The following is a 12,233-nucleotide window of genomic DNA, read 5'->3' as shown; positions in this document are numbered from 1 at the left end:
CTCTCGGCCCGCCTACATGCAGGTCTTACGAGGTCAATTAGTTGGAATGTGCCTAATGGTCATCTCCAGATCATCTTATCAGCCACAGCTGCAAGCAATTCTCCAAGGTTACTAAGTGCTCCTCAGAGTTATGTCTGTTTCTAGGGAGAAGATTCAGTCATTTGTCACTAAGGAAGTTTTTATTGCAGGCCCAATACCAGGCCTGAACCAAGACTGGCCTCTCACCAGATTGGCCTTACCCAATGAGGGTCCAGAAAAGTGATGCCAACTTTTTAGGTTGCCATACTAACAGCAGCCCATAATATTTCATGATAGCCCATAATATTCAAGCAGGGAGGAGGAAATTGAAAGTTATCTGCAGCAAACTCTCGGCCCGCCTACATGCAGGTCTTACGAGGTCAATTAGTTGGAATGTGCCTAATGGTCATCTCCAGATCATCTTATCAGCCACAGCTGCAAGCAATTCTCCAAGGTTACTAAGTGCTCCTCAGAGTTATGTCTGTTTCTAGGGAGAAGATTCAGTCATTTGTCACTAAGGAAGTTTTTATTGCAGGCCCAATACCAGGCCTGAACCAAGGGTTAGACAAACATTAACAATTAAGAAAAGCACTTTCTTTACAGTTGTCACTAGGCATGATGGGATAAAGGCATAGTCTCTTCTGTTTGATTACAAAAAATGGTGCGATAAAAGGGCCCCATTCACACGGAGCATTTGCCGTGCTAAAGATATGAATGATAGGCGCATTTTCCGGGCGCGATCACACCGCAACATCAGGGTAGTGTAGTGCACCCATGGCTAACCCGTGGTTTCGTGCCGAAGATACGGAGTAAAAAACTAGTACTTATGATGTACTAGTTTCCGGAAAACGCGGGGATCGCAACCCGTCCTAGTCCCGTTGCAAACGGGTTAGGGTTTTTTTAAGTCTTCACAGGATGCTCACAAACGATCATGCGCATGCTCACCTTTTGGTGAGAAAAAAAATATTCCTGTTTGCCATAGAAGCTGTCCCTAGCGATTGCTGGTGTGATCGTGCCGCACCGCTTTTTTTTGCCGCACTGCAGGATAGCCGTGTGATTGGCACCTCACGCCCTAACCACGGGACCTCGACGGGATGTGTGATCAGGTGGCCGTGCGTTATTTTGCTCCGGGGCAATCAGCCACACTTCCCCCCTGCATTTTCTGGCCTGTGTGACCGGGGCCAAGGATAAGTTTCCTTTAAGGGGAAGGAACAACACAAAAAAGGTTAAGGGAGTAGTGTGACTATCAGGTAGAGAAGCTCCAAGAGGGCAAACAGAAAGGATCTCTAAAATTATAGTCCTCTGATTAATAATGTTAAATGAAGTATTGTTAACCTAGAGAGTAAAGGCAGGGCTGAAGAGCCCAAGTTTGAAACTCTGAGTTATGCTCCTATCCCATCAGGTTCCTCCAAGCCTGACTCTGCCCCGCCCTTAGTTATCCCAAAGGCATCATGGCCTCAAGAGAGTCTGAGAGTCCAATCAGATGGCTCTTTAGATCCTCGCGAGGCACAATTGCCTCACGGATCTTGTAATGTATCCAGTCCTGACAAGTCCAGACAAGTCCAGAGACAAACGTTGAGCTTCGCTCCAAGAGACAATGGACTATGCGGATCCTAGCCCGCTCCAATCAGGGGGCTAGGTTCCTGGCCGAGAGCCAATGGGACTCTCGACCACTGTAAATAACCTATTGGGAAGTGGGGGTGTGTGTTTTGGGTGGCCGTTTCTCAGGGAATATAAGCCGGCCTGCGAGCCGGCCAAAGCTGTCTTGTTCCTGATCGAATAAAGTACGCTTTGCTGAAATCACTCTCTGTTTGCGTACTTTTCACTGGCGATGAAGGTGGGATCCATCTCCCTCTGAACAGAGACCACGTTCTGGACATCACCATGAGCCGCCGCGCTGAATTTGCCACCGCCACCAGCATCGAGCTTCTTCGAGAAGCGCGCTCACCGCACCGCTCCCAAGCTCTCCAAGCATCACGCCGCTGACCCTGAGAGCAGCATCGCACCACCCCGCACCCGCACCACTCCACCCTCTACACCGCTCACTGCCATGTGGAAACCGTAAGATGGCTGCCGCGTCAGAGAGCCTCCCAGCTTTCGATATCTCCCTCGCAGTGGGAGACCTGGCTGGAAACTCTCAAGAGCCACTTCACCATCCACAAGGTGGTGGATCCAGATATAAAAAAGGCATACCTGCGACACCACTGCGGGATGGAGACCCATCTCCTGCTTAAGGACTTAATAGCACCCAAGCTGACCAAAGATGAGTCGTACAGCTCCTTGGTCAAGGCGCTGACTGACCATCTGGCTCCCAAACCAACGAAGTTTGTGGAGCGCCTGGACTTTTTTGCGAAGGTGTAGGGCCCCGACGAGACAGCCTCAGATTTCCTGGCGGCTCTGCGGTGGAGTGCGACCAGGTGCTCCTTCTCCAACCTAGCTGAAACTCTCCTCAACCAGTTTCTCGTGGGACTCCGAGAGCTGAAGCTTCAGAGGAAGCTGGTAAGCCAGGATGACCTGGACCTGGAGAAGGCAATCCAGGAGGCCACGGCATACAAAAAGGCACACCAAGACCACCGGGCCAAGGCGGCCCACCACAAGCACGCGACAGCCGACACCAATGCTTCGGACAAGGACAAAGTGCACCAGGTCCGTCGTCGGTCGTCTCAGCCGTCCACCAACGTGAGCAAGGCCTCTTCGACTGCCTCGGCCCCATGTGCCAGCTGTGGTGAGGGCCACGAGCGCCGGTCGTGCCGCTTCCGAAACACAGTCTGCCGGACCTGCAACAAATCGGGGCACATCTCCCGGGTTTGCCGCTCCAAAGGACAATGCCTGAAGTCGTCCACGCACCAGACTACGCCAGAGCCACCCAGCGACCTCCATATCGGCCCACTTCCCGCAACACCAAGTCTGTAACTTGCCCCCCGATGGCCCCAACAAGATGCATGTCACGGTCCTTATATGTCAGGACCCACAGCAACAATGAAGTACACACTTGCAGGAAGGTTTTACTTTATTAGAAGCTATAGATGCATGGACAGGAACACTGTTAGGAATGACAGGCAACCTATGCACATAAAATGTTATAGTACATTCAAATGAGCAACATCCAATTACTACGGTTCCCGCGCGCGCCTTGCGGCCTGAGAACCAACTGCTACCCAAAGCAAAACAGGTACGAGCTTCCCACGGCTCATCCTGACTAAAGTCAAAGCAAGAACTCCGGCGACTCCTCCAGCGGCCTTGAAAGATAGTGGTTGCAGCTGAAACGGCAATTAAGCGAAGGGGAAGGCATGCGCATGGGACAAGATACAAAACGAAACTTGGCAGCTTGCTGACATTATAGAGGGTTCCCCCTGCAGCATGGAGATTGACACAGGGTCGACTTACTCCATTATCTCCACGGATACGCTCCGCACGCTGTGTCCAAAGGGGGGCCCGCTTCTGCAGAAGTCGCGGGGTTTCCGGTTAAGGGACTGGGGGCAAGTTCCAGGTACAGTTCCAAGATTTTAATGGCATCCTAGACCTGCTGGTGGTGGATAGGCCTCTCTCCAGCCTGCTAGGACTCTCTTGGTTCGGGGCCCTGGGACTCTCTCTGAATGGAATCCATCAGGTTACGTCACGGGATTTTGGCACGGTGTGCGCGGAATTTCCCCGCGTTTTTGATGGTACACTGGGACATTTCTCTGGGGGCCCCCATCTCCCTGGACCTAGACCCGGCGGTGCGGCCCATTCGCTTCAAGGCCAGGCTGCCGCCCCTAGCGATGAAGCCTAAAATCGAGGCCGAGCTAGACTGCTTAGTGGAACAAGGGGTTCTGGAACCGGTTGCATTGGCACGATGGGAGACCCCCATACTCACCCTGGTGAAGCCCAATGGGGACGTGCGCATTTGTGCGGATTATAAATGCACGCTAAACAAGGCTCTGCAGGCACACGCTTATCCAGTGCCAGTGGTGAGCCACGTGTTGGCGGCTTTGGCAGGGGCCCGGGTTTTTGGCAAGTTGGACTTAGCACGGGCATATCAACAACTGCTGGTTGATGCCGCCACGGCCAAAGCCCAAATGATCACAACACACAGGGGGGCGTTCAAGGTTCACTGCCTCCAGTTCGGAGTCTCGGCCACGCCAGGGATTTTTCAATCTTTTATGGATTCTCTCCTGAAAGGCTTCCCTGGGGTTCAGCCATTTCTAGACGACGTGCACATTTCTGATCGCCGCGCCGGATGACTCGTCCTTTGCAGACAGTCTGCGGGCCGTTCTACAATGTTTCGACGCAGCAGGGCTCAAAGTCAAGTGGGAGAAATGTCTCTTGGGGGTGCCACGCATTGAGTTCCTGGGTTTTGTGGTCGACGCTGCGGGCATCCATCCCACCACGGACAAGGTGACCGCCATCACGCAAGCGCCACCTCCAGTGTCCAAGTCCGAACTGCAGGCCTTTTTGGGGCTCCGCCGGGAGGGTTTGGCAATGGTGGCGGGGGTGAAAAAGTTTCACCACTATCTGTACGGGCGGCCCTTCACAGTCCTCACGGACCACAAGCGGCTAATGGGCCTCCTGGCCCCCGACCGCCAGACCCCAGAGATGACTTCGCCCCGGGTTCTCCGCTGGTCTATTTTCCTGGCGGGATACTTTTACGCTCTTGTCCATTGCCCTGGCAAGGCAATGGGCCACGTGGAGGCCCTGAGCCACCTGCCGCTGCCGGTCTGTGATGACTTTTGATAGGGTTCAAGAATCACACAGCACACAGAACTTAGGTACAAGCTCTCTGAACAGCTCAGTTCATCTCTCTGTCCCAACTGATCTCTCGAACTGCCTGTCAGCAGCGTTTTATTAACAGAAAGAAAAACCAGCTCATTCATTTGTACAGTGTTACATTATGAAGCTTCTATGTTAGGAATACAGAATGTTCTTCTCACAGGCAAATCATCCTTAAAAGTTGCAAAGCTTGTGTGCCCTCAACAATTCATTGCTCTACAGTAAAAAAACAGACTTATGCAGACGCAGCAAAGAATATGTCCTGCTTTGCCAATTCTCCCGGCAGAGTAGTATCTCTGTGGGAATTCGAACTTTGACCTGGGAAGCCTGAACTTTGACCTCGGGTTTGCCTCACAAGGTTTCCGATCAGACCTCCACAGGTCTGTGACCCAGATCCGGCTCCCGCCCACCAGATTGCTCTCCTGGAGTCCCTTCCGGATCAGCCGGTCCACGTCACGGAGGTGGCTCGCGGCACCTCCAAGGATAAGGTACTTTGCCGGGTCTTGGACTGGGTGGTGAGGGGGTGGCCCGCAGCCAAAGGAGACCCTGACGTAACGCCCTTTGCTTCCCGGAAGGACAAGTTGTCCGTCCACCAGGGCTGTGTCATGTGGGGTAGTAGGGTGGTTATCCCAAAACCACTACGGGAGCGGGCCCTCACTGCCCTTCACGAAACGCACCCCGGGGTGGTGCCATTGAAAGCCTTGGCCCGGAGCTACTTCTTGTGGCCGGGGTTTGTGGTGAAGCGGTGCAACCCCTGCCAAGCATCCCGGCCCGAGCCTCCCCGAGCCCCGGAACGGGCCTGGGAGTCTTCTCACCACCCTGGTCCCAGTTACACTTGGACTTTGCAGGACCTTTCCAGGGGCAACTCTTCTTTATCCTGGTGGATTCTTTCAGCAAGTGACTGGAGGTAGTTCCCGTGCCCTCCACCTCCTCGAAGGCGGCCATCCGGGCGATGTGGCGGAACTTCAGCGCCCAGGGAATCCCCGACATGCTGGTCACGGACAACGAGATGGCGTTCACGTCAGCGGAGTTCCAGGAATTCACAAGCTACTATGGAATCCGCCATGTCCAGGCTGCCCCGTTCCACCCTGCCACCAACGGCCAGGCCGAGCGCATGGTCAGAACCACAAAGGATGCCCTCCGCCACTTGGACTCCCCAGACTGGGATTATAAACTGGCGACTTTCCTTTTCGGCCAGCGCACAACACCACACACCACTACAGGGCGCAGTCCGGCAGAGCTACTTCTGGGCCGCTGCCTGGCAACCCGGTTGGATCGTCTGCCCCCCGACTGGGCATCGACAGAGGCACCGAGCATGGAGACGCACGAGGCAGCCAGGGGTTTCTTCCCGGAAGATCCCATGTACACACAGAACTACGCCCGGGGGCCCACCTGGATCCCGGCATGAGTCATACGAGTTAAGGGCCCCAGATCGTATGAGGTCTCTTGTGAGGACGGCCAAGTTCTACACCAGCACATCGACCAGCTACGCCGCCGGACGATGCCATTGGATCCTGAGGACTCAGACATGGCCGAGGTTCCAGAGACCTCACCCCAGGCCCAACTCCCGGTGGCCGACCCCTGGCCTCTACCCTTGGTTGAACCCGAGACACCTCTTCTGGAGGCACTGGGGATGCTGGCACCGCCACCCCCAATGCCTCTCTCAGCCAGCCCGCCTCCAAGGGCTCCGAGGGCTCCCAGGGTAGAAGCCGCAGCAGTCCCGGAACCTCGCCGCTCTACCCGCACCAGGAAGTTACCAGCCCACCTGAAGGACTTTGTCTGTGGGTGCATTGCGGACCAAGGGGGGAGAGGTGTAATGTATCCAGTCCTGACAAGTCCAGACAAGTCCAGAGACAAACATTGAGCTTCGCTCCAAGAGAAAATGGACTATGCAGATCCCAGCCCGCTCCAATCAGGGGGCTAGATTCCTGGCCGAGAGCCAATGGGACTCTCGGCCACTGTAAATAACCTATTGGGAAGTGGGGGTGTGTGTTTTGGGTGGCAGTTTCTCGGGGAATATAAGCCGGCCTGCGAGCCGGCCAAAGCTGTATTGTTCCTGATTGAATAAAGTACGCTTTGTTGAAATCACTCTCCGTCTGCATACTTTTCAGATCTAAAGGTAATGTCCAGGCACAAACATATGGGAAATGTCCCTCTTCCATGGACATCCTATTTTGCCACGCTTCAGAGCCATACTTAAAAGATAGCACATTAAATCTGGGGGGTTTGGTTACCTGTGGGACAACTAAAGACTTTCACCTGTCTGATCATTCCACCAGTGCGCAATCCTCCAATCGGGTGGTCTATCATCAGACCATCCCTAGCAGGTGCCATTTTAAAAAATCTCTACACATGCACGGATCAAGGATGTGCTGTCACGTCTATGTGCATCCGTAAAACGTTTTTTTTAAAAAAACACTGTGCGCCTCCTTTAACAAGGATGCGCTGTGATGCCTATGGACATGCACACAAAGTTAAAAAAAACCACCGCGCATGCCTCCTTCAGTGGATGCCCTCTACACAATCCACAATGGAGGCAGCGCGATTCACCAGGGGGGTGTCTGGTCGTGCTACGATGGATTAAATAGATTGGGATAAAGTTCAAGATGGCATAATGACGGGATTAGCTGCCCATCTGAATGCACCCTGAGAAAGCAGAAAGGAATGGTATCCAATTCCGTTCAGAAGCTCAATTGAGGAATGTCACTAGAACTTTCTGGTGTGTGAGGGAAGGGCTTTCTGTGATAGTTGCAGGGGACAGAACATTACTTCATTGAAGATGATCTGGAAGTCAAGCTTGATTCTCTAGAAGGTGGCCAGATTGCCCTCTCGATAATACTACGAATCAGCTGTGGAGAATATAGGAAGACTACTTAGAAGTGGTTGGATTTGCAATGGTGTGGTGAAACCATCACCTGGACTCTCATGAGAGCCCTGTGAATGACCCATGGCAGTTCCAGGCTATTATAATAACTTAGAGAACTTCTCCAAGATCCCCAAAAACTTGCTACAGCCGCTTATGAAGGAAATCAGAAGGTTTTATTTGCATATATACCACAGGAGACCAATGGCTAGCCCTCCAAATATTAACTGTTTCTTCACTGTAACTAGCCATTTGTTACTTTGTTACATAATTGTTACATAAACGACATTGTTACATAAATAAATAAATATAAATAAATAAATAAATACTGGCCCCAGTCACACGGGAGGATTTGCCCCGCAAAACGGACAGGTTTAGGGCGGATTAAACCGGTGTGATCAGATGCCAACATCTGGGAGGCGTCGCACACCCGCCCCCAACCCGTCCCTTCCAGCCAAAGATGCGGATCTAAAAGAGACTAGTGAAAGGGCATTACCTACCGGATGACGCGCAGCAACAGCGGCCGTGGGATCGCCGACACGCGATTATCCCGTGGTATGTGTGGTAAGGGCAAACTGCACATGTGCACAACTGCTGTGGCTGGCCCTCCTTGCCCTTCTTAGCATTGCTTCCCCTGCAGCATGTGATTGCGGCTGCTGGCAGAAGCCCAGAGCCTGGGGGGACCTGTCTGATCCCGCTGACATGCTTCTGTTTGTTGCAGCTCTAAAAAACTGCACTTCCCCCATGGCTTTTCCCGCTCATGTGACCGGGGCCACTCTTTACCACGCTGAGAAAATGGCAAGTGTGGAAGCAACCACACCTCCTTGTCCCATAGAGGGAGCCTTCCCAGGGCAAGCCAAGACAGATGGCCTGGTGACCCAAGGTTCATCTCACAGTGTGTTTCACAAATGGCTTCAAATCAGTTTGTCAAATGCATCTGTCCTCTTTCATTGCCTCTTGGCCATCACTACCTCCTTAAATTTCCTGGTGAAGACGGTGACAGCGACCTGTCAGAGGTGGCTAGAAAGGAGATTTTACAAGGTGTGGATTTTCCCATAATGGTACTGAAGTGAAACCTGGCAAAATTTAACCTTCTCTGCATGTCTTAAGGGGATTGGAGCTCAGGGGCTTCCATTGCTTCCAAAAGTTCTTCCCTAGTTTCAGGCTTTTTGTTCTGTTGATCCTCAGCCCTGCCTTTCTCTTGGGCCCTTCTTTGACTCCACACTTTCACCACATATTCCTCTTCCTCTGGCTTCCCGGTTGGTTAATCCTTCTTCTTTCAGCCACCCTGGGCACTTCCTGCTTGCAGAGGCCTGCTTCTCCTCAGGGATCAGGCATCTCTCTTTACGGCCAGGACTTTTCAGAACATTTTTGTTTTTAGGACCTTGTGGTTATAATTTCAGCTGGGAGACTGTCTTCCCTCAGTCCAGTTTGTTTTCCTGTTTCAACCGAGCAGAAAATCAGAAGTGGTTTTTAACACCTAAATGTCGCTTGTTCCAGAACACATTTTTAACAATTAACCAGTAGATAGATATTCAGAAATGCCTACATCCGTGTCAGAAATATTCCTTTTTTTCATAACTTAATCATCTTCATTCTTTGTTTCCCCCTAAAGTAAGATTTACGACAAGAGTGTATCATGCACCGTAGGCTCTTCTCACATCTTCTGGAGGCATGTGCTTCTGCCCAGGGATTTCTTGAGTGCTACTTGGACATCTTTGTTTCTCAGGCTGTAAATGACAGGATTCAGCATTGGAGTCAACAGTGTGTATGTGACAGAGATCAACGTGTCCTCATTCAAAGTGTACCTGGATTGGGGCCTCAGGTAAATAATTGAAGCGCATCCAAAATGTACAACCACCACAATAAGATGGGAAGCGCAAGTTGAAAAGGCTTTGCGCTTCCCATCTGTGGTGGGGATTTTCAGGATCATGTTTAAGATTAAAAGATACGACAGGAGGATCAGAAAAAATGAGCAAGAGACCATTAAAATACAAATAAGAAAAATGACAATTTCTCCAATATAATTATGGCCACAGGCCAGCTGAAGTAAAGGTGCTAAATCACAAAAGAAGTGATGGATTTTATTCGGCCCACAGAATGGCAAGGTAAAAATGAAATATGTTTCCATTGTGGAAAAAAGAAAACCTGTTGTTACTGAAAAGACAACCAATTTAGTGCAAAATTTCTGATTCATCAGAATCAGGTAATGTAAAGGTTTACATATGGACACATATCGGTCATAGCCCATCACCGTGAGAAGCATGCAGTTTATGTTTGCAAAGGCCAGGAATATGTACATCTGAGTAGCACATCCAATTAATGAAATAGTTGCTGTTTTTTTAAGAAGATTTGCAAGCATATTAGGGATAATGCTGAACGTATAGCAGGTTTCTGAACTGGAAAGCATCGCGAGGAAGAAGTACATGGGGATGTGGAGGTTGGCATCATGCCTTATGGTCGTAACGATGATGATATTCCCAGCCAAAATAGCCAAGTACATAACGGAGAACACCACGAAAAGCGGGATCTGCAGGTCTGAGAAGCTGGAAAAGCCAATCAAGATGAATTCTCTCACCGTGCTTTGATTTCCTTGTTTCATTGGCGTAGCACCTGGAAAGAAACCATTCCACTTTGACAAATTTGTAAGACTGTCAGTCAACTGATGCTTTGTATCAGTGATACTCAGTGGCTTGGGAGACCCATGAAGCTTTTTGACACATGACCTGGGGCTGTTCAGGGTATTATTCCCTGACGTGGCACCAGCCCCTTGTTTCCAGAAAGCGATCAAGTCCCTTGCTTGGCGAGGCTTATAAGTTGGCAACTGGTTTCCAACTCAAAACTGCCACTTTTAAGGAACTGGGTAAGCTGTGAGCATTGCTGAGCTGCAGGCCTCGTGCCCAGGATAGAAATAAATTTGGCTGTTTGGTTTGATTGTAATGGCCAGAATGGCCAGGCCCATAGTGATGGTGGGTGGGGCTATTTGTGGCTCCGCCCCCTTTCTTAAAACTATTTGGGAATAATTTTTCCAGTAATATACTTTCTCTGCAGCCGTAAAACTGACTGCAAGGTAAATTGCAAAGTAGAAGATGTTTGGATAATAACGGTTCCAATGTAATAATGAATTCCTGTCCATGGGTTTAGACAACCCCTTTCCTTATATGATGGAATTATCTGTATACACCATAATATCCAAAAATGGAATATTCATATGGATCAAACTTAATGCGTGGACTTGCAGAATGCATCCCGTAGACCATCGCTCCCACATTTAGACAACTGTGTTCTGTTTGGGTATCTCAAAAAGGGCATTGCTGTGTTGGGATTGATTATAACCAGGTATTTATTTGGATTTAGGCTTGAATTAAAAGCTGTGGTGGCTCAAGTGGTTAAGACGCTGAACTGCAGGCTGTGGAAGGTCAGTAGTTCAGCAGTTCAAGACCCGAGTGTGCCACATGACAGAGTGAGCTCCCGTCTCTAGTTCCAGCTGCTGCCAACCTAGCAGTTCGAAAGCAAGAAATTGCAAGTAGATAAATAGGTACCACTTCAGTGGGAAGGTAACAGCGTTCCGTGCGCCTTGGTGTTCAGTAATGCCGGCCACATGACCACGGAAATGTCTGGACAGCGCTGGCTCTTCGGCTTTGAAACGGAGATGAGCACCGCAACCCTAGAGTCGGATTTGACTGACTTTTGAGCAAGGGAACCTTTACCTTTTTAGGCTTGAATTAATTATAAACCTTCATAGGAGAAAATCCAAATACTTGTCTCAGCTTTAATGGCAGGACCAATTTAAGTATATCCACCCTGCTTCTAAATGCATTATGGCAAGGAGTAGAAACATAAGATACTCCCTTTGGGGTCGTCAGTGTGGAGGTAGGGCTGGTTTACAAATTACAATTTCTACAGCAATAGTAATCCAGCAAAGAAAAAATTTATTTGACAGTGTAGGGAGTAGCTCTATTCACAAGTTAATTATGTTGTATTCATAGCATGGTAATCATAACATGGATCCATGTGGCTAGATCAACCAGATCAAGGTGGTGGACAATCTTAAGAACATAATAGAAGTCATGTTGGATCAGGCCAGGGGCCCATTAAGTCCAACACACTGTGTCACACACTGGCCAAAACCCATATGCCATCGGAGGCCCACCAGCAGGGTCAGAACTCTAGAAGCCCTCCCACTGTTGCCCCACCAAGCACCAAGAAGGCAGAGCATCAATGCCACAGACATAAGAACAGAAGAGAAGCCATGTTGGATCACGCCAATTGCCCATCCAGTCCAACACTCTGTCTCACAATGGGCCAAAAGGCAGGCACCATCAGGAGGTCCACCAGTGAGGCCAGAACTCCAGAAGCCCTCTCACTCTTGCCCCCCAAGCACCAAGAGTACAGAGCATCACCGCCTCAGACAGAGTATTCCATTTATACCTTGTGGCCAATAGCCACTGATAGACCTCTGTTCTGTATGTTTATCCAGTCCCCTCTCGAAGCTGTCTACCACTTCCTGCGGCAGTGAATTCCACGTGTTAATTACTCTTTGGTTGAAGAAGTACCTCCTTTTATTTGTTCTAATCCTACTCCTCATCAATTTCATTGAGTG

General features: G+C 50.2%; 1 protein-coding gene across 1 annotated transcript; it reads right to left on the bottom strand.

Annotated features, from left to right (window-relative positions):
* Positions 1-9,287: 9,287 nt before the first annotated feature.
* On the bottom strand, positions 9,288-10,232 carry LOC107109668 (olfactory receptor 10R2-like). The gene has a single exon (XM_015410339.1). It carries the CDS (start codon positions 10,230-10,232, stop codon positions 9,288-9,290), a length of 945 nt encoding a protein of 314 aa, XP_015265825.1.
* Between the last annotated feature and the right edge of the window lie 2,001 nt (positions 10,233-12,233).

The sequence above is a fragment of the Gekko japonicus genome, unplaced genomic scaffold, assembly GCF_001447785.1.
Source record: "Gekko japonicus isolate JY-2015 unplaced genomic scaffold, Gekko_japonicus_V1.1 scaffold1546, whole genome shotgun sequence".
NCBI lineage: Eukaryota > Metazoa > Chordata > Lepidosauria > Squamata > Gekkonidae > Gekko > Gekko japonicus.
Note: the sequence above shows the minus strand (reverse complement) of the source record. Positions and strands in the feature narration are given on the sequence as shown.